A 24,025-nucleotide genomic window follows, 5' to 3' on the forward strand; every position below is an offset into this window, starting at 1 on the left:
TTTGAAAGTAGTCGATGTCTGACAGCTGTAGCTCTATCAGTTCAAAGAAGAAGAAGAAGAAGAAGAAGAAGAAGAAGAAGAAGAAATTATATCTGGAACTCTTACATAATCTACCTTTATTACTGAAAAATTAGTTTTAAAATGTTAGTCAACGCAATAATAAGCACAACTGACTGAATTTATAATTTTATTCGTCTGTTAATTCATACATGTTACTTATTTCTTCTTTACATTTCCCATTTTGGCTTTCAATTCCTCCTCTTCCTGTAATAATTTCGCCAGCTTTTTTCCCATCGGTGTTCTCTTGTTATACCAGTCTAAAAATTTTTCGTTTACCTCTGCAGTTACCGGTGGCAATTGGACTAAAACTTCTAAGATCTCCTGTGGAGTGATAGGTCTATAAACTTGGCTCAATATCCTCTTCTCAGTCATAATCTGTTTCAACACTGACTCAATTGTACCAACAGAATATCCCAAAGACGCTTTTGCTAAAGAAGACACGTCGAATAATCGATCTATTGAGTGGTACTTCATCAGGAACTTCTCCCAGACATGGGTGGTTGATCCGTAATCCGGCGTGGGTATTACAATGAATTTGTTATAGCATTTCGCCATCTGCTGGGGTCGGGCTGCCCATGGTTGGTTAGATAATCCCAGAACAAGAACTTGATCGTCTTTTGTTATACCTTTGACGATTTTTGGTAGCTGGGATTTGAGTCTCTTTGGATCCAGCTCTTTCTCTGTCTTCGGGATCTTCTTGTAAAACGTTTTCTCTGCGCCGTCCACCAAGATGACTGAGGGTTGAAGGAGTCTTGACATCTTATTAATGAGGTGGACGAGCATCTGAAGGCCTGCTTTTCCCTCGTATTTTCCAGCGATATTCTCAGGACTCAGGTCGAACAAAACGGCACCGAGTTCACTGCAGACTGCATTCGCTAGCATGCTTTTCCCACAACCTAAACATGTAGAATAATAATCTACAGTCTATACATATAATTTGAACTGGTAATGGAAATTACAGGAAAACGGCTGAACGGATTTTAATGACTGACCCGTCATTTTGAAGCTTGGCATCCAAGAATTTTCAAAAAAAAAAAAAATAGTAACTTTCAGTGAAGCGTTAGTTTTCCTACATAATTTTTCTATTTTCCAAAATCCATCTTTCGTCAGGTTTGAGAACTAATTGCATTTCAGAATAAAACAAAACACACATTACAATATACAATAGGCTATTACACGAAGGTCATGACCTGCAGGTTTGCTGACATATTTAGAGTTCAAACTCAATTGGTTACTAAAAACTTAGGGTGCTATTCATAGACATTTCGCAACACGCGCTACGAGCGTGCTAAACTAGCCCCGGCTATCCACTGGTTACTTGTACAGGATTCATATCATATCCTATCGCTAACACTGGTTTATGAATACGAAAAACGCTGATCATCCACCGGAAGCCAGCGCTAAAAATGTCTATGAATACGGCCCCAAAAGACTTAATAAAAATAATTTACAGGTCTGATTCTGCAGTGTGTAATTTTCTGAGTACAGCTGTTATTGGATATTAAAATCTAAAAAACTTGATGTGGTTTGATGACATTATTACCATTAGAAATGAAATATTATTACAGTTAATGCCACGATGTGACAAAATCACTCCTGTGTGGGGGAGGGGGGGGGAAACATTTACCTACAACATTTATATTACATTTTAAAGCAAGTTTTGTATTTGTACTATGGAGAGGTTAGTTAAACACTGCAAAGTTTTGAAATGATAAACATCTATGATGTTACTACACAGTTCATCACTGTAACACGAACGAATGTCTAACGTTCGGCTTATACCGTTCGAGGATTTATCGCTCGTGACAATTTTACCCATCATGCACGTGCGCTACCCATCGAATTATGTTATGAACTACTTGGCGCTCGAGCGGAAACGTCCGATGCAGACCTCTGATCGGTACCATGTTAATTTTGTTCCCACGTTTAGTACTCGAGATTAGCTGACGGATACTTACGTCTAAAATAAATAAAACAAAATAAATAATACATCAGAAACAACTGATTCGAAATACGACCTGCATTTAACTCGGAATTTTATTTCCTATTGTTTCACTTGGAAACGTAAAACTAACTACATGCAAGACCGGCGTATTTGTCATGATGTCTTTATCGTCTACAGAATACTGTTGAGGGCCAATTCCTTAAACCAGTTACAGTTTTCCGGAGATGTATAAAAGCAGCAGTAATTCGTTAATGTCAGTAATGTTCCTCCATCACGTATTCAGAGCACCAGTTCTTGCTCGAGACATGTGTAGAGGCGATGGATTTAGTATCTATTAGGCCGGTAGACTGCGGTACATTCCTTCAGTTAACGACACCATAAAACTGATGTTTTTGAAGAATGCATCTCTGCGCCATGCCCCTCGTTAAACATACTGTCTTCGCTGCGACACTGCACCGTGGACTCCCGGCCATTTCGACCGAGTGTACGAAAAATAAGTATTCTAAACATACCATTACACAAATGCATTACTTTACAATTCCCTGTATACATGCAGCTAGAAACCGCAGAGTTCGTATAGGTCAGTTTCTGTCAGATGAATTTCCAATTCACTGTGGGCTAAAGCAAGGAGATGCACCATCACCTTTACTTTTTAACTTTGCTCTAGTGTATGCCATTAGGAAAGTCCAGGATAACAGAGAGGGTTTGGAATTGAACGGCTTACATCAGCTGCTTGTCTATGCGGATGACGTGAATATGTTAGGAGAAAATCCACAAACGATTAGGGAAAACACGGGAATTTTACTGGAAGCAAGTAAAGAGATAGGTTTGCAAGTAAATCCCGAAAAGAAAAAGTAGCTATATGATTAATCTCGTGACCAGAATATTGTACGAAATGGAAATATAAAAATTGGAAATGTATCTTTTGAAGAGGTGGAGAAGTTGAAATATCTGGGAGCAACAGTAACAAATATAAATGATATTCGGGAGGAAATTAAACACAGAATAAATATGGGAAATGCCTGTTATTATTCGGTTGAGAAACTTTTATCATCCAGTCTGCTGTCGAAAAATCTGAAAGTTAGAATTTATAAAACAGTTGTATTACCGGTTGTTCTATATGGTTGTGAAACTTGGACTCTCACTTTGAGAGAGGAACAGAGATTAAGGGCGTTTGAGAATAAGGTTCTTAGGAAAATATTTGGGGCTAAATGGGATGAAGTTACAGGAGAATGGAGAAAGTTACACAACACAGAACTGCATGCATTGTATTCTTCACGTGACATAATTAGGAACATTAAATCCAGACGTTTGAGATGGGCAGGGCATGTAGCACGTATGGTCGAATCCAGAAATGCATATAGAGTGTTAGTTGGGAGACCGGAGGGAAAAAGATCTTTAGTGTGGCCGAGACGTAGATGGGAAGATAATATTAAAATGGATTTGAGGGAGGTGGGATATGATGATAGAGACTGGATTAATCTTGCTCAGGATAGGGGCCAATGGCGGTCTTATGTGAGGCGGCAATGAACCTCCGGGTTCCTTAAAAGCCAGTAAGTAAGTAAGTAAGTAAGAAACCACATAAGTTGCTTATGTTAAGATTTCAAGTTGCAACCCAGGCGACACTATTTATCGTGAAAATTTGTTTTTGCAAGAGAAACTGGTGATGAGAGTAAGTGTGTATGTGAGCTCCAAGGCTATTCGCCACGTGTCTCAATCAGATTTTTTCGTCTTACCATATGTATGAACTTGTGGGGAAAGGGGGCGCCACAGTCCTCGCAAGAGAAGGGATCCGAGCTCTTGTGCTGTGCAAGTACTCGAGCAAGCTTGTCCTAGAGCAGCGTTTCTCAAACTTTTTTGAAGTGGGGACCACGTTTTAAAGGCAGAGCAGTTTCGCGGACTACCTTACTCTTGTTCCTTTCGAAAGCAAATTTATCATTTTCGTAGCATATTTTAAAATTGAATTAAGATTCGGTAGCCTACTTTGGTCCTCTGTTATGAAATCGGGTGGTCCCTGGCTGGGTTGCCAGATGTGCAGGGAAAAGATGTCGAGAAACACCACGTATATCGTGCTTTAAATCCCTCTTTTGTTGCTGAGATTAGAGTGGGAAGTCCATAAATGGGTAGAGTAATAAATTTCATAAAATGCAGTACTGGGAGAAAAAGTGAAATTCAATTGCCATGTTCATTTCCAAACTCTGAGATTTTAAGCTACAGTGTGATACGCAATTCGTTCGAATTTTATTTTTTCTTCTGTCTTTTTTGAAGGACCACAAGGGCAGACCTCGAGGACCACAGAAACGCTGTCCCAGAGTATCAAAGACGACATTCGAAAGCCAAGTTACACCATCGAGAATGGTTCCGGAATTTGAGTGCTGAGTCTGTCATGGGGGTAAAAGATGACACATCATCTCTTCCAGTGCAGAGGTGAAGAATGTCTCAGTGCTTCTAAATGGCTCAGTGGCGTGTAAGGGTACATCTCTACCCTTTCTTTTACATAATAAAGCCTCATTTTTTTGTAATCAAATTTAGGTTAATTATATCGTAATTTATTATTAGGTCATGCAAAAAAAGAGGAGACAAACGCAACTTATACAGTGCGATAGAAAAGTCCCTCCGCAGTTCTATTAGTTCTAGTAACTCTAGAATGCAATCCTGTAGAAAGTTAGCATTTTCCCTGTCATTCCGCTTTGACAACCTCACATTCCCAGTCCACCATATGCTTAGTGGCCAGTGCTACCACCTGAATGCTTTACCAAATACACTTGAATTCTCTGCCTAGTGGCTTCTCGGCTACACAAGCACTGCGGAAAGACTTCTTGATCGCACTGTATATTACTATTTAGTTAACTGTCCGAAGACAGGTTGGAATCTCATGACACCAATAAGGCTGTAGATGTAGGGTACATATCAGCCACAACCTCAATCAGAGATAATAATAATACTAATAATAATAATAATAATAATAATAATAATAATAATAATAATAATTACTTACTGACTTTTAAGGAACCCGGAGGTTCATTGCCGCCCTCACATAAGCCCGCCATTGGTCCCTATCCTGAGCAAGATTAATCCATTCTCTATCATCATATCCCACCTCCTTCAAATCCATTTTAATTTATTATCTTCCCATCTACCTCTCGGCCTCCCTAAAGGTATTCCTTTGCTGTGGTCGTGCCAGAGAATCAGTCCCATTCCGAGGCTTATTTGAAGGATTCGTAACAAGCTGTTTTTAACGGTGATGGGTTGTTAGCCCTTCGCCCAACCCCCAAGCTGGAGGACCACCCCTCATCGGCTGTCCGCGACTGCTTATTCAATATATTCGCAGCTACCCTCCATATCTGGAGGCCGTCTCCTCGATCCGCAACCTGAGGACGCGCCAAGCCGTGGTGATAGGGACCCACAATACATGGAATAATAATAATAATAATAATAATAATAATAATAATAATAATAATAATAATAATAATAATAACAACAACAACAACACTTGGATTAAATTTTTATTTTCTCTGCTTCCATTTTATGTCTACTTTCATTGTATCTATTGCTGCTATTAGTTCTCTTGCTATCACTATTCAAAGAAATTCCTCTTGTTAATATTGTACTGTATTATCAAATTGTTTCTGTTATGTTACTGTCGCTGTAACTTATTATTATTGTTGATGTTGCTACTTTTACTCTAAATTTTTACTATTAATGTTATTATCGTTGCTGCAACTTATTATTTTTGGTATTATTGTTGTAACTATTACTCTTGGTGTTAATGTTATTGTCGCTGTAAGTTAATGCTGTTGGTGTTATTGTTACTGTTCCTGCAACTTTTTACTATTGTTATGTTGTCACTGTTACTTTCGCTATAACTTAGATCTATTACTATTGTTCAAGTTACTATTGGTATTAGCACTGGAACTTGTTACTATTGTTCATGTTAACACTGCTGCTGTTGTGACATTGTTGGTGTCAATTATGGTTATTGTTGCTGCAACTTGTTACCGTCATTAGTTTTAGTACTTTCACTGTCGCTGTAACTATTATCACTATTCTTTGTGTATTAGTATTGTTACTGTTGTTTGTAACTTATTACTAATATTGGTGTTTTTATACTATTTTATTCTAGCTGTAACGGTTCTTATATTGTTGATGTTCGCTGTAACTCATCACTATTGTTTTTGTTATTGGTATTACTGCTGTAAGTTGTTACTATTTTTGGCGTTAACGTTGCTTATTGTCGCTGTATAACTGGATATTATTGTTCGTGTTAATACCGATATTGTTGTAGTGATATTACTATTGTTGTGTCAATATTATTATTGTTGTAACTTGTTACCATCATTAGTTTTAGTATTTTCACTATCGCTGTAACTATTATCACTATTCTTTGTGTATTAATATTGTTACTGTTGTTTGTAACTTATTACTAATATTGATGTTTCTATATTATTTTACTGTAGCTGTAACGGTCCTTACATTGTTGATGTTCTTGTTACTTTCGCTGTAACACATCACTATTGTTGTTGTTATTGGTATTACTGATATAAGTTGTTACTATTTTTGGCGTTAGCGCTGCTTATTGTCGCTGTAACTTGTTACAATTTGGTGTTAATATTGCTATTCTTTTTGCAACTTATTACTACTGTTGGTGTTTCTGCAACTGTTATTACTATTGTTTTGTTGCTATTGTTACTATAATTTTTGTTACTTCTGTTGGCGTTGCTACCATTACTACAATTGTTATTACGGTTCCAGGATGATTGGTCCTTTACAGTTATGTCCATTTTTCATCAAGTCCAAAGAAAAAATGTCCCTAATCACGTTATGTCCATAAGCGTTTTGTCCACTGAACATAACGTCCATAGACATTTAATCCATAAACAAATATGTCCACAAGAAGTTTTGTCCATATACATAATATACAATGACTTTTACTGTCAATAAATTATAATGTCCATAATACATCTTACAGAAATAAAAGGTTGTCTCTTCCATTTCTGTCAGGCCATTTGGCGTCATGTTGTTCAATTTGGATTAAAGGCTGCTTATAATAACAGGGAAAATGACAGAGTAAGAATTGACATTCGAAAGTTAAGGTCCATACCTTTCATACCACTGGATCATATTGTGAATACATTTGATGAAGTTTCTGATGGTGTAGAGAATCACTATTAGATTTATCATTATACATAAGAGGGGATACCTGCCAGAGGTCTGGAATGTTTATAATCTAGTCTTGAATGGGACTCAAAGGACAATTAATATAATAGAAAGATGGCACTCCAAATTTAAAAAAAATGTATAGTAACTCACCATGCTAACATATGGAAGTTCATCGAAAACTTGCAGAAGGACCAAAATGACAATCAATTATTAATAAATCAATTAAAATTATAAAACAATGAACACCTGGTTGACTGTATTATTTCCATCATATTAAAAGCAGACTGATGATTTTTTTAAATTGGTTATTACTTCAGACTTGTGGATCTTTGAAATTATGGACAAACCATCTGTGGACACAACTACAAATGGACTTGTAATGTAGTGGACTTTAAATAACTGGATCTATAAATTAATGGACTTTAATGTAAAGGACAGAAGAAACTGGACATTTGGACTGAGGACATAAAAAAATGGACATTTTGTCCGTGGACATGAAGAAGTGGACATATCAACCGTGTATCGTTATTACTATTGATGAAAGAATAATGGAACGGAGAAAAATTCCCTCCGGCGCCGGGATTTGAACCCGGGTTTTTCAGCTCTACGTGCTGATGCTCTATCTACTAAGCCACACCGGATACCCACCCCGGCGCCGGACAGAATCGTCTCAGATTAAGTTCCAACTCTTGGGTTCCGCCCTCTGCACTACGTCATAGATGTCTATGAACGTAGGACTGAAGTCCACACATGTGCTGAGGTGCACTCGTTATGAGTGACTAGTTGGCCGGGATCCGACGGAGTAAGCGCCGTCTTAAATCACGCATATCATATAATATATATATATATATATTAATGTACCGAAGTACATATGATGTTTCCATGCAGATATTCTGCGTCATCATATGATGAAAGAGTACTACTATTGTTGATGTTGCTACTGTTAATGTCGTTCAAACTATTATCATTTGTGCTGTTACTTTTACTGCTATTACAGAGAAAAATGCTGATTTTTCAAGCCGATGTAGGCCTACCGCTTTCGTCCCTGTGCACGTACAAGGTCAACTACATTGCATACATTTTATATTTCCACGCTGTGCACTTCCGCTTCCGCTGTACATCTGCGAGCGTGGATAAAGAAATGTATGCACTGCAGATTTGTTGTCATTTGTGTGCAGTGAACCTCACCTTGCGGGCCGAGTATGCAGACGGATTTAATGAGTGGTGCAAGCTGATGCACTTGAGGGGAGCCGACGGGGATGATGCAGTACTGGGCCACCAGATTCCGGATGTCCCCCAAGGCCTGTATCGGCCGAATGCCTCTGCCCAGCAAGTCAGAGGCCACGTAGTTGTGGTCTCCAATGAAAGACGACAGTTTCACCTCAGGATAAGACCTGATAATGTTGTTCCTGTACAGTTCTTCAAAGAGTTCGTCTGTTGTCTTATCTCCTGTCGGGTCCTTTTTCTTCTTGCCTTTGCCTTTTCCCTTTTCTTTCCCTTTTTTCTTCTTCTTTCCACCTTTTTTACCTGGTATATAGAATAATTGATAAGAAAACTGTCACTCTTATACTTCTGCATTTGTTACTTGTTAGATCAGCGTCCGTCATTACGAAACTAACAAAGTTTCCCCAGTTCATGCACTGCCCAGATCATAGTGTATAATATTGAGCAAATAGTATTCAAGAAAGCGGCAAAAAAATCCCGTAAATAGCATTATAAGAGATCAGTAAATATTATCACTAATGGGATGGGCTTTCAGTTGTCATGTTTGGAACTTTTTCTATTACATATTTTGCAATGAAGCACACGTGTGTAAATACATTAACTAAAGTAAGTTATATTATATTTTATAACTAGGGAACGGAATTTGGAGTAGTAAAAGCTAGTATTGGCATCTACACAGTCATTTGTTTACAACCCTTTATACCAAGTCCTCCCTTCCATGACATACTCGCAGGTCTCTACACGTCAACAACAGGTGAACGGGACAGTTGTCGCATAAGAACTTCAACATGCAGGCTTGCTGTTCAGAGTAGTGAAGTACAGGTACAATGCCGAAAGTGAAACCAACTAACAATACAGTATTGAAAGACTATATTTGTAAACCCTCCAGATCAAGTATCAAAATTCAGGAAACAATTCCCTAAATTGTCGCTTCCCCCATGTCCAGTTCCTACGAGATGGGGGTCATGGTTAGAAGCTTGCAATTATTAAGCACGTCACCTCCAATCTGTGAAGAAAGTGGTCCAGTCTTTCGATACCGATGACGCGGCTGCGATTCAAATACGCCAGGAACTGCTAAATGATGAAACAATCGAGAAAGAAGTCACGGATATTAAGTCAAATTTTGGATATTTACTGGATGCCATTATTCAATTAGGAAAGTCAGGAGTAAAACTAGTTGAGCAAATAAATATTATGAGGACTATTGTAAATAAACTGAGTGCAGTAGAAGGTGAAATAGGAAAACGTGTTGGTGAAAAAATGAACAAAGTTTTGATTAATAATGATGGATACGATATTCTTAGTCGGATTTCAGATGTACTAACAAAGACGTTTCCCAATGACGTCATTCAACATGTGAATTTAATTGACGTATCTTGTTTCAAGTACTCTCTAATTGTCTCTACAGATGGAGAGCGGAGTTTTTCCATGTTACAAAATTTCCTTCCTTGCAAAAGAGCAAAGTTGTATTTTGAAAATTTGAAAATAATATTTACAATTTATCATAACAAGGCATAGCATTAATTGAAAATGCCATTTCGTTTGGATCTACATATTCAGAGGCGAGTTCCATACAGAAGTCAACTGTCTATCAACATCAATATGTCCACTGACACGCGAAGATGCAGAGGTTCATATTTAATTATGTATATCTGTAATGTTGTTTATTGGTGTCTTGTGCGTTGCCAAGAAAAGCACATGTAGTTCAAAAAGAAATGCAGATTATGTATGTAGCTCACTATATGTCATTAAACTATTCCATTTGTTTATTCTGAAATATATTTACAGACGTTGCGTGTAAGTTTGTATGAAGTGGACTGTACTCTTCCATGCGCCGTGACGCAGCTCGCTTGACAGTCACTGAGCTACGAATATCTATACTACGTTTCACCATTCTTTATAATACTCCAAATCCCTTTCCCTGTTTATAACATAACAAAATGAAACGGAAAAGTAAATATATAAACAATATTAAGATAATTTATATGGATCGTATGCGGAGACTAAGAGGAAGGCAGAAAATTTGGAAGGCGGGAGAATGCTGCGTTTGCAGTGAAGGATCTGCTCTTGGACAAAAAACAATGAATGAATGAATGAACGAATGAAATTGATGCCATTTCTCCACCTGATTTCTGGCCCTCCAATCCCCGGTTATCTTGTGTGCTAATACACACACTTTCGTTTACTGAGCATGAAATCTCATCGCATGTGAAGCAATTAATGTAACCCACCATTTTTAGTACTTTTAACTATAAAAGTCTGTAAGAGTCTGGTTCATTTATAGTCCGTATACTTCAGGTTTCTTCTCCTCGTTATTCCTTTCGTCTCAAAGATACTCGTACTTTTGACAATTTCTCTTTTTTATTATTTATTTATTTAAATATTTATTCTTTATTTAGTTATTTAAATATTTATTTATTTAAATATTTATTTATGTATTTATGTATTTATGTATTTATTTATGTATTTACTTATTTACTTATTTATTTATTTATTTACTTATTTACTTACTTATTTACTTATTTATTTATTTATTTATTTATTTATTTATTTATTTATTTATTTATTTATTTATTTATTTATTTATTTATTTAATACTTTACACTTGAGCTACATTAGGCTTTGCAGCCCGAAAGAGCAGAAGCTCGTGCTCGGGCACAGTTCAGATCAGTTATACAAAATATATCACAAAATTAAGAGAGTTCATTGAGCACAATAACATTAATTAATGGTAAAATAATACAGCACGTAATAATAGGGTCTATATACAAATAGAAAATACGAAAATACATAAATATTAGAATATCAATTTTAACTCAATTAGCTTACACAATTAAATAATTAATCTGATTTGTTTCTTAAATCTATGTTTGTTAAGTGTACTTATCTCAGGGTAAGCTCTAATTAATTCATTATATATTTTGGGTCCAAAATTTCTGCTGTGTTTTAATCCAGCAGTTGTGTGGCATTTGGGAGTATTTAGAAAGAAACTGTAGTTTTGTCTCGTATGGTATTCGTGAGGATCAAATTTAAATTTATTGTGGTTTTTATGGAAGTAAATCAGCAATGTTTGTTTATAAATTTGTTCTAGATTTGATACACCAAATTCCTGAAAAATTAATTTTGTTGGGTAATCAAAAGGTTTATATAGACAAATTTTGATCATTCTTTTTTGGAGAAAATTTAAAGGATGGAAGGATTTAAATGCATCAAGCCACCTTATACTTCTCTTTGTTAGTGTCCTTGTCTCAAATCCCTGGGAAATTATAGTTCTTACTAAAACTTCTATATTAATAAATTTTATGAGATCGCTTATGACCTGAAATATTTTTCGGACCCGTGTTAATTCTGAAAACACTTACCTCTTAGTTCATAAAATACTTACTCAAAAATAAAGCTTTATAATTTGTTATCGCCTTATAGCTATTAAATAGCATGAAGAGCTATTAAACACGATAAAATCATTTTAAGCAAATAGGCTGTATCCAATAGCTCAATGCATGAGGGCGGCATTAAGTAAACGCAATGTGGAAGACCAAATAAGAAGAATGGCCGAAGGGGAGTCGATCCAGTGATCCCAGGAATTTACACCGACAACGCCTGGGCGTTTTAATGACAGAGATTGTGATCGCTGGAGCAGAGTCTAATGATTGGAGTCATTAACACTTTGAGAAGTTCCCTCCTTCCGAATAACAATGCGACGTACGCGATGGCTGCTATTAGAATGTAACAGAGCTCAGTGGCAGAAATACTGAGCGGTATGGCCTCCAGGTCTTCATATTATGTTGGAGAGTCTGAGGTTCGATTCCCAAGACGCTATTCTGACTGGAGGCGTAATTTTTTGTTCTCGCCATCTTCAAGTACATTCATGATTTATATTGTACATGAAAATCAATACGGTATTCATTAATTATTTATTAAAAAGTATTAATGAGCTCATATAAGCCTATACTTCCTCAAATCAATCTCCCTCATCAAAACTATTATCATCAGCATAACAAAATTAAACAAAAGCTACAATTAATATTTGAGGAGAAAAATTCGCTCCGGCGCCGGGGATCGAACCACTGAGCTACGGCACAGAGGGAAACATTGAATGAGAAGAGTTCGATCCGGTGCTGTGGATTGAATTCGGCGTAGCTCAGTGGGCAGAGCGCTTGGTACGTAGAACCAAGGACCCGGGTTTGATCCCCGGCGCCGGAGCGAATTTTTCTCTTCAAATATTAATTGTCAACATTACAGATATTAGGCCTATTCTGTAGGACAAAATTAATAAAATCTTTAAAAGCTACAATGTTGTTATATAGCTACACTTTCTACATATAAGGATTAAGTATTTTCAAAGTAACAAGTAACTTAAAAATTTTGAAGTGATCTTGAAAAATCTTGTAGAGTGTAAGAGAAGGCCCTTTGGCCTTAACTCTGCCAATATACATACATACATACATATACATACATACATACATACATACATACAGTCCACACCTGTGGAGTAACGGTCAGAGCGTCTGGCCGCGAAACCAAGTGGCCCGGGTTCGAATCCCGGTCGGGGCAAGTTATCTGGTTGAGGTTTTTTCCGTGGTTTTCCCTCAACCCAATACGAGCAAATGCTGGGTAACTTTCGGTGCTGGACCCCGGACTCATTTCACCGGCATTATCACCTTCATATCATTCAAACGCTAAATAACCTAGATGTTGATACAGCGTCGTAAAATAACCAAAAAATAAATCAAAAATACATACATACATGCATACATACATGAATAGAATAGAATGTTTTATTTTCGCTGACAGAGTTAAGGCCATAAGATCTTCGCTTCCACTCAACCTTAATCAATACAATAGCGACATACATATTTAAGTTATGAATATTTACAATACATTAATGATTCTCTAGCAATATTCTTCAGTTAAGTTTTCACGACATACATACATAAATGCATATATATATATACAGTATATACATACATATACACAAATACACACATAAATAAATACATGAATGCATAAATAAATAAATAAATAAATAAATAAATAAATAAATAAATAAATAAATAAATAAGAAAATGAATGTGCAAGGCGAGGGACATAAGGCAAAAGCTCAGTAGAAAAATCAAATGTTGAAAAAAGTCTCAAAAGTGATATTAGAGGAAAATATAGATGTTCCAGTAGGAATTGATGTTTCTACTGTTGCTAATTTAAAATTTGCTCATCTCACATCTGTTTCAGTAAAAAGAAGTTTCTTTGCTTTCAAAATGATTTTCAGTGACAAAAGGCAAAAATTAACTGTCGAGAATTTAGAAAAAATTCTGGTGATGTACTGTGTAGATAATTATGAAACAAAATGAGCATGAAACTGAATTTCAATAACTTAAAAAGTGTAATAAATATTTATTTTTTTTAATATATTAAATTTCTGCATATGTGTTTACATAATACACAGTTGTCTACCTCCATTTTTTTTAAATATACTTTTTGTGCGCCATGTTTAGTGTATTTTAGTGTATGATTTCAGTGAAATAAGTAGGTTTTAAACTTTGATAATGAGTGGCTAAAATGTCTAGTTTTACTAAAATAGAGCCTAATTTATTAAATTTTAAGCTTATTTTAGGCACCTAAAATTGCAATCTTTAGTGTCTAAGAATCCGATGTCCAATAATAATAGAGTAGAACCCCGATTATCCGTCACCCTATTAACCGATTGGCGGATTATCCGACTATCGCGCTTTTTTTTTTTCTTAAGAAATAAATAACTTATATGAAGTACTGTTTTGTATATCATATTAGTAGCACAGTCTAGTATATTCAGTCATGAAGCTCAATACGTAGGGAATATGCATCCATAGATAGTTGCTAACCACTAGGATCGCTACTATCGCTACTACCGCCTCATTACAGACAATACGAAATAGTACCGACACAGTCTATTGTTCCTAGTACCCTCACAACTCAAGCTTCGTGACTGTATATACTATACTATGTTAGTAGGTTCTACATATTAAGTTTTTGCTAGAGTGTGTTATTACAAGCCTTTATCGTTACACAGCATTGTCTACTGTTCGAATTGCCGTTCTATAATATAACTTGTACGGTAAACATTGGTAATTTCGTGATAATTTCATGAAAATTAATTTATAATGCAAATGTGTAAACATATCCTTATTCTGATTTTTTCATCTAAAAGACGATAATTTGCTGTACAAATCTGGACACATAAAAGATTGGACACGTTCTTGAACAAGTGCCAAAAACCACTTTTACAACTTAAGCTAAAAGGTTAGTTATTTCGTGATAACCTTGGTAATTTCGTGATATTACATTGATAATTTCGTGAGAGGTAGAAGAATTGTGCAAAAATTCATTAAAGTCTAATGAAATTCTCATTTATTGTTACAAGACTTCAAACATAGTAATTCCGTCTAATATTCATAGCAAGAAAATATAGAAATACAAGTATCAACACATAATAAGAATGAAATCAGAGTAAAAATTGGAATTGAAAAGGGATCTTCTTTGCCCTGAAAGGGTGAACACTTTAATTACGGACTTTACTATAGCCTATATTACTAGGGTAACTCCAAAAGTAATGCATAACATTTGTTTAAAAATTGTATTTTTATCCTACAGCTTTGCTATTTTCACAGAATGTAGATACATCTTTAGGAACAAAATGTCACTTTTCCACATAATCCCATCCCTTTCAACTGCCTTACGTAACCTAGGAACGAGGGCCTGTAGACCAGCACGGTAAAACTATGGACCAACACGGCTGAGCCACTCTTTAGCAGCGCGCATAAGGGAGTCATCTTCTAACCTCGTTCCGCGAAGGGATCCTTCAGTTTACCAAAGAGATGGTAATCGCACGGTGCCAGTTCAGGACTGTAAGGCGGATGTTTCAGTGTTATTTATCCGAATTTTCTGATCTGGTCTGTGGTCTTGTGACTGACATATGGCTGTGCGTTGTCGTGCGTCCCGATGAAGTCGAACACGACTCAGTCGAGCTTGAAGTGTCTTGAGAATTGCCAGATACGCGTCAGAATTAATGATGGTTCCGTGTGGCATGATGTCCACAAACAAGAGTCCTTCTGAATCGAAAAACACAGTAGCCATAACGTTTCCTCCCAAAGATGCACTTTTGAATTTCTATTTTTTTAGTGAAGTTGCATGATGCCACTCCATTGTCTGCCTCTGTCTCCGGTCCAAAATGGTGGAGCCATGTTTCATCTTCTGTCAAAATTCTTGCAAGTAAGTCATCTAGCACTTATCATTGGCACTTAGCATGATAACAAATAAAACAGAAGCTACACTGAACCTGTTGCGTCTCCCTTTTATTTTTTGTTATCACATCTTATCTTCAGATTTCTAAAATTCGTATTGTAATACAAGTTTTAAAATAGTGTAAAATGTAACGCTTAATGCTCAACAAAATTTCGCCTCAAACAGCTAAGATTTCTATCAGTAAAGCTAAGCCTATATGTCGACTACAGCTGTATCTAAAATTCCAAAAACATTTCCTAAAATTTCATGAAGATACAATAAATCTTTGTACCAAATATCATATGCTTACCTTTAGTAATAACCCTGTAATGTAATTACAAACATCCACAAAATTTGTACGCCTGAGAAGTCGACGCTAACTTGCTCTCTCCAAACATAAAAACTCACTGAAGCAGCTACAATAGTCACACAAAGCGTAGGTATATGTTTCTGGAAACTGGACAACATATGCAATCCCTCGTAACACCATTGGTTAGTTCACGAAAGAGCAAAGAAAAAGTATCACGAAATAATCACTGCCACGAAATTACCAATGTTTACCCTATAGCCTATAAAATGTCTTCCACGGGTGTTAACAGAAAATGTGTTGTGCTAAGTATTGAAAAAAAATGGAGACAATTGAATGGTTTGAGAAAGAGAAACTGTGGCTCATCTCGCATCAGAATACGAGATTGGAGTTACAACTGCGCGATTTAATAAAAAAAAAAGCAAGGATAAAGTGTAAAAATGTATGTAAATCTACAACATGAGACCTCCTTTATTTCTGTCTTTCCTGAGACAGTCATTACAAAGGACTTCCTTGTCCTTTAAAAACCCGTCGTTTATAACCAGATTTAAATTAGTGAACTTATGATCCACTACATGGCGAGTTAAATACAAGACAATGGAGGAAATTACAAAATCTTTCATGGTACGGATTATCCGATTTTTTCGATTAACCGTTCAGTCCATCCCCTTCATTACCACGGATAATAGAGGTTCTACTGTACTTATCAATAGACATTGCTTTCCTATATTGTTTTTGTGTATCATAACTTTATAAGGATATGGCCGTGATCGAACTCCAGTCCTCTTGTATGAGAAACCGTGAACTAACAGAGCTACAAATGGTATAGCCTACAATAAGTGTGTTAAAAGGGCATATTGTCTCCTCTCGAACACCGCGCTGTATCAGCTGCTCTACAATTAAATTGAACCTGTTAAAATGACTCCAACGTGGCGAGACTAATCGATCGTTTGGGTACACAAGATAATCAAAAGGCAACGCAACCCGAGCCTTCGCAATTTGCGCGGTGACGTCAGAGTATGCAGAAGAAGGGATCATGATTGCGGTTTCTGGCCAGGGAGCTTTGAAGTCGGCGAGAGTGGATCGAATCTTGCGTGGGGTTGATTTACTGCAAGCTTTTTTCACTTTGGCTACGCCAACTGCGTGACGTACAATAGTTATTTAACATATCTTCTCCGCCCAATCCAGTGCGTTGCTAGGCAACTACTATTTACTTTCATGGCCTATCTAGTCTGTTTTATCTCTTTGGTAATTGTTCCAGTCCTCGCAAATTAGAACTGAAACATTTTGAGAGTGATATTTTACTAACAAGCTCTCTCCATGTAGCTTGTGTACAACTTCAATGTAACTTGTGTCATATTCTACAGTGCCATCTACAATTTGTCTCCAAATTTTTATAATGGGAACATTCAAACTCTCACAGTAAATAAAACAACTTACTTACTGGCTTTTAAGGTACCTGGAGGTTCATTGCCGCCCTCACGTAAGCCCGCCATTGGTCCCTATCCTGAGCAAGATTAATCCATTCTCTATCATCATATCCCACCTCCCTCAAATCCATTTTAATATTATCCTCCCATCTACGTCTCGGCCTCCTAAAGATCTTTTTCCCTCCGGTCTCCCAACTAACACTCTATATGCATTTCTGGATTCGCCCATATGTGCTACATGCCCTGCCCATCTCAAACGTCTGGATTTAATGTTCCTAATTATGTCAGGTGAAGAATACAATGCGTGCAGTTCTGTGTTGTGTAGCTTTTTTCATTCTCCTGTAACTTCATCCCTCTTAGCCCCAAATATTTTCCTAAGCACCTTATTCTCAAACACCCTTAACCTATGTTCCTCTCTCACAGTGAGAGTCCAAGTTTCACAACCATACAGAACAACAGGTAATATAACTGTTTTATAAATTCTAACTTTCAGTTTTTTTGACAGCAGACTAGATAATAAAAGCTTCTCAACCGAATAATAACAGGCATTTCCCATATTTATTCTGTGTTTAATTTCCTCCCGAGTGTCATTTATATTTGTTACTGTTGCTCCAAGATATTTGAACTTCTCCACCTCTTCAAAGGATAAATTTCCAATTTTTATATTTCCATTTCGTACAATATTCTCTCACGAGACATAATCATGTATTTACTCTTTTCGGCATTATTTCCAAACCTATATATTTACTTGCTTCAAGTAAAATTTCCGTGTTTTCCCTAATCGTTTGTGGATTTTCTCCTAACATATTCACGTCATCCGCATAGACAAGAAGCTGATGTAACCCGTTCAATTCCAAACCCTGCCTGTTATCCTGAACTTTCCTAATGGCATATTCTAAAGCGAAGTTAAAAAGTAAAGGTGATAGTGCATCTCCCTGCTTTAGCCCGCAGTGAACCGGAAAAGCATCAGATAGAAACTGACCTATACGGACTCTGCTGTATGTTTCACTGAGACACATTTTAATTAATCGAACTAGTTTCTTGGGAATACCAAATTCAATAAGAATATCATATAATACTTCCCTCTTAACCGAGTCATATGCCTTTTTGAAATCTATGAATAACTGATGTACTGTACCCTTATACTCCCATTTTTTCTCCATTATTTGTCGAATACAAAAAATCTTATCAATAGTCGATCTATTACGCCTAAAACCGCACTGATGATCCCCAATAATTTCATCTACGTACGGAGCTAATCTTCTCAAAAAATGTTGGACAAAATTTTGTACGACGTCAACAAATGGTGGAAGAAAAAAATTAACTTTTTTATCTACCCCCATCAGAACGTTTGCTTGTCAGTGAAATAGAAATTCTTGAGTGAGGTAAATGGCTAACGTATAACAGATATCCCACCAGCCCTGGATACGAGAACTTCTTTTATCTTCTCATTATTTGCATTTAGCACTCATACCTTTCTTGCCCTTCTTCCTGGCGACGTCCCGCTCCAGGGCCTCTTTCAGCCTCTCCAACTCGAGGCGTAACAACTCGTCAATCACCTTCCTGACCTCCACATCCACTAGCTGCTTCTTCTCCCTCTCGATCATGTCAACATAGTGTTTCTGCCACGGATTGTCCTTGTCGTTTCTCTTCTTCCAGATAGCTTTGTAAGCAGTACCCGTGGCTTTCAAATCGGGTAAGAAAGCAGATTCCTTCATCTTGAAACCGAGATCTTCTTTCTCTTCTTGCTGCTTTCTCTTCAGTTCTGCCTCCTTGTCCTTCCTCTCTTTTTCCTTCTCTGCCTCTTTCTCCTTTTTCAGTTGTTCTTTTGTCTTCTTTTTCTCTGCTGGCTTCTCACCTTTCCTGCATAATATAATAGATAATTTATTTTCTTGAGTTTTAAAGTGAGATTTACTGATAGTACAGGGTGATCCGTTTTGGTATGGATAAAATTAAAACACCGTAAAACATTTACTACTGAACTTTATTTGTTGAATTTTTATTTTTACTTTTGTAGGTTATTTTACGACGCTTTATCAACATCTTAGGTTGAATAATTTCGAGGGAAAAATTGTTCCGGAGCCGGGTATCGAACCCGGGACCTTTGGTTTAACGTACCAACGCTCTACCACTGAGCTACCCGGGAACTCTAACCGACACCGATCCAATTTTTCCCTCTACATATAATTGGATCGGTGTCGGTTAGAGTTCCCGGGTAGATCAGTGGTAGAGCGTTGGTACGTTAAACCAAAGGTCCCGGGTTCGATACCCGGCTCCGGAACAATTTTTCCCTCGAAATTATTCAAATCAACTTTACAGGGAGTTATACCTGAAATCTTGATTTGCATAATACACGCCACTGTTCGTTAATAGAAAACCACAATTTAAGTCACACGGAGTTAGTGTGCACTCGAAGTTGGTTGCTTGACGGTTGTCAGCCCACTTTGAGGTCTGTGGATATAGAGGGAAAAAATTGGATCAGTGTCGGTTAGAGTTCCCGGGTAGCTCAGTGGTAGAGCGTTGGTACGTTAAACCAAAGGTCCCGGGTTCGATACCCGGCTCCGGAACAATTTTTCCCTCGAAATTATTCAAATCAACTTTACAGGGAGTTATACCTGAAATCTTGATTTGCAACATCTTAGGTTATTTAGCGTCTGAATGAGATGAAGGTGATAATGCCAGTGAAATGAGTCCAGGGTCCAGCACCGAAAGTTACCCAGCATTTGCTCATATTAGGTTGAGGGAAGACCCCGGAAAAAAACCTCAAGCAGGTAACTTGTCTCGACCGGGAATCGAACCCGGTTTCGCGGCCAGACACGCTAACCGTTACTCCACAGGTGTGGACTATTTGTTGAAACTTTGTGCATGTAACACTGAAAGATGGGAGATTCCTCAGAGCTCAACATGACCCCCATTGCGCACCCTGTACAACTCATAACTGTGACGGAATTTCAGCCCATGTCCGTTGTAACATAAGAGGGGTGATTTGTTGAAAAGCTTGAGTAATTTTTACTCTCAGATCATCAATGTTCCCGGGTTTCTGTGAATAGACAATGTCTTTAACAAAACTCCACACGAAGAAGTCAGGAGGGATTATCTGGAGAGCTTGGGGGCCAAGCCAAGAGATAGCTGCTTCTCGTACTGGGTTTCGCTTGCGACCTCCTGCATGTTTTTTTTTAACACAGAACCTGTTTCTACAAATGTTCGATGCCACAAAATTATGGAATCGTATTTAGGTACATTACGCAACCATACTCACGTCGAAATTCCCTTTGAACTCTTTTAACACTCTCAAATTTAGCATACCAAAGAACACATTGTGCCCGCTGTTGATTTGTAGTAGCCATTTTAATCATCTACGATTTTCATTTGTCCTTTCAGATTATGCACTCTTGATTGTCATATATGGAAACTCCCATCTTTTAATCAATCTACACATTCTTAAGTTTAAAAATAAAGTGAAAATGTTTGTATGATATTTGATAAATTTTATTATTTTTTTAAGTGTTACTAGCATTATATGGTACTAATTTTTATTGTTTTTATCTGATGCATATAACCTATAATATAAAACATTGTAATAAATATAAATTAGAGCACTTTCTTAATTAATAACAGTGTATATCTCCAATAAATGATTCCTTAGCATCGCCACAGATACACTTGATTGTACTTGTCTCTATATCTTGTCACTAGAAAGTTCTTGAAATTTATATTTTCCCCGGCATTCATAAAATATTTTGATACGATACCTCTTTCACAAGAGGGGGGCTATACTGTATAACTGAAACTAGATTAATATATTTCAGTATTATTTGTATTTATCCTGGTAATAATGAACAGTTTGACTCGTAGACATTTTGTTTTTGCAGCATTAACTTCCCATGATTGTACGAGAAGATTCGAAGAGAACGGCAGTTACGTAGACTTTCGGCTCCCCTCTACTACCAATAATGCATAGCACAATGTCAATACGGCGGTTGCTGTCGTCTGCGATACAACGAACTTTTCTGTTGATTTTCGAGTTCGTCATTTTTTCCGGTTATTATATCGTCGCCTGAATGCAAGAACTAGGTAACTCAAAATTTGGGTTTTTTAGTTACCTCTTTCATAGCATAGCAAAAATCGCACAAAATGTAATCCAGGATCTAGGTAACTGATCGAACGATACCAGCGACATCTATTTTCCAATATAAGAAATAGGTAAAAGAAAACGAGACATATTCCTTAGTGCAATAAATAAGTAAATAGGGAATCTCACAAAATATGAAAAATCAAGTTACCTAGTTCTTGCATTCAGGCGACGATATGCTTATTTAAGTTGTGTTAACTCTCGCTAGTGGTTTTATATTTTATTGTATGTATGTATGTATGTATGTATGTATGTATGTATGTATGTATGTATGTATGTATGTATGTATGTATGTATGTATGTATGTATGTATGTATGTATGTATGTATGTATGTATGTATGTGTGTGTATGTATGTATGTATGTACTCACACTGCAATGGGTATATACCCGGTGGCAGTGGTAACTAATTACACTCAATAATGACAATAATAAACTTATTAATAAAAAATACAGTTAATAATACCAATAATTAATACAAATAATTAATACTAACAATAATTAATAATAATAATAATAATAATAATAATAATAATAATAATAATAGGGAATATCCTAAATTAAATTATTTATTTCATCCGTCTTAGTATTTATTTTATTATTGTAGATATTTTTGTTTTATCACTATTTTTATTATTATTATTATTATTATTATTATTATTATTATTATTATTATTATTATTATTAATGAATTATTTTCTATTACAATCTTTGTATCATTTCTGTCACGATTATTATTATTATTATTATTATTATTATTATTATTAATGAATTATTTTGTATTACAATCTTTGTATCATTTCTGTCACGATTATTATTATTATTATTATTATTATTGTTACTATTATTTCTATCATCAGCATTATTATTTGAACCCTGTAAAATTTATGTAGACTACTGGACTGTACCCGAGCACGAGCGTATGCTCATTTCGGGTATCTATTCATATGTATTCAATTCAAATGTAAATTGTAAATAAATTTGAATTTGAATAATATAACCAGGAAGACATTAATATAAATGTGGGGGAGAGTAGTGGAGAAGTGGGGAAATAATATATAGTTAGGCTGGTGAACGAAAGGTGACAAGATACATTTAAAGGGAACATGAGTGGAAAAGAGAATGAAGTAAGTTATGACTTTCATAAATTCGCTTTGTAATAAGGTGGGGTGAAGTATCGTCTCATCGGAAGGAACTGCTTAACGATAAATATAAATATATCACATCTATCATTATATAATCAGGCCTGAACAAACAGAGCTCATTGAGCGCGGCAGCTCTTTCGGAGCGGGAGAGTCGTCTAACAGCTCGCCGGAAAGGTACGTCGCAATGACGTAGGCATGCTTTAGGTAGAGGATAGTCTACGCAGCTATCTGGTGTAGTGTGTATTATCAGCAGCTATTTCACTCTGCCTATCTACGGCTACATAATGGAGAAATCTAAAAGACAGAAAAATGATCTTCAGGCAAATTCTTTCAATATTGCATGGGAAAAAGCTTATTTTTTCACAGCAGCTGCAGTCAATACTTATCTGCCACAAGAGTTTGAAAGAAAGAGGAAAACATAATCTAATGCGTCATTACTAGTCCTCACATACAGATACGATAGTTTTGTAGGTGAAGATCGCAGGTTCAGGAGTTGAAAGTTGCATTATTACAACATGAGGTAAGGTAAGTTAGAATTCATGAATTTTCAACAATTTAAATATCTCTTTACAGGGAAAAGGCCAGCTCATTGTTGATATGTTGAATAAATTACGGAATTTCAGTCGTAAACTTACACTTTTCGTAAGTCAGTTTCGGAAAGATAATATGGCTCACTTTCCAACGATAGAAACTGCTCCTGATAAAGCCATGTTAAACGATTATGTGCCTATGAAGGATACACGGGAATAACGATCAAGGTCCATTTTATAAAGTTTCGAGAAAAACGAATTTTAAAGCTTAAGCACTTAATACTTTGTTATGTCTGTATTTAATAGAAATTGACGTAGTGGAATGTCAAGAATGATTATTTCTTATTACTAGCTAGACCACATGATAGACGGTCAGCGCGTCTGGCCGCGAAACCAGGTGGCCCGGGTTCGATTCCCGGTCGGGGCAAGTTACCTGGTTGAGGTTTTTTCCGGGGTTTTCCCTCAACCCAATATGAGCAAATGATGGGTAACTTTCGGTGTTGGACCCCGGACTCATTTCACCGGCATTATCACCTTCATCTCATTCAGACGCTAAATAACCTCAGATGTTGATAAAGCGTTGTAAAATAACCTACTAAAATAAAAAAATAAAAAAAAACCACATGATAGTACTTCCTTTCCACTATAAGATGGCATTATTAACTCAATTTCGATTTTTGATGGACCTTAATCGTTTTTTCCCGTGTACCCTTCATATATTAATTGAAATTCAAAAGGAATTTAATTATAGGTTCCAAGATCTTGTCTTAATTGGAAATAAGTTTAAAGTTATCATAATAAATTCCTTCAACATCAGTTGAAACAATGTCATACGA

The 24,025-nt window shown here is 36.3% G+C and overlaps 1 protein-coding gene across 1 annotated transcript in view; it reads right to left on the minus strand.

The window, feature by feature from the left end:
- Nucleotides 1-216: 216 nt before the first annotated feature.
- Nucleotides 217-24,025, minus strand: part of LOC138696242 (dynein regulatory complex protein 11-like) — a 47,535-nt gene continuing 23,726 nt past the window's right edge. The window contains exons 5-8 of the mRNA XM_069820926.1: nt 18,852-19,333; nt 15,337-15,474; nt 8,354-8,692; nt 217-956 (exon numbers count right to left, since the gene is read on the minus strand). Coding sequence (XP_069677027.1) covers nt 217-956; nt 8,354-8,692; nt 15,337-15,474; nt 18,852-19,333 — 1,699 coding nt within the window. The remainder of the gene's footprint in view (nt 957-8,353; nt 8,693-15,336; nt 15,475-18,851; nt 19,334-24,025) is intronic.

This window comes from Periplaneta americana, chromosome 3 (genome assembly GCF_040183065.1).
Source record: "Periplaneta americana isolate PAMFEO1 chromosome 3, P.americana_PAMFEO1_priV1, whole genome shotgun sequence".
Lineage (NCBI taxonomy): Eukaryota > Metazoa > Arthropoda > Insecta > Blattodea > Blattidae > Periplaneta > Periplaneta americana.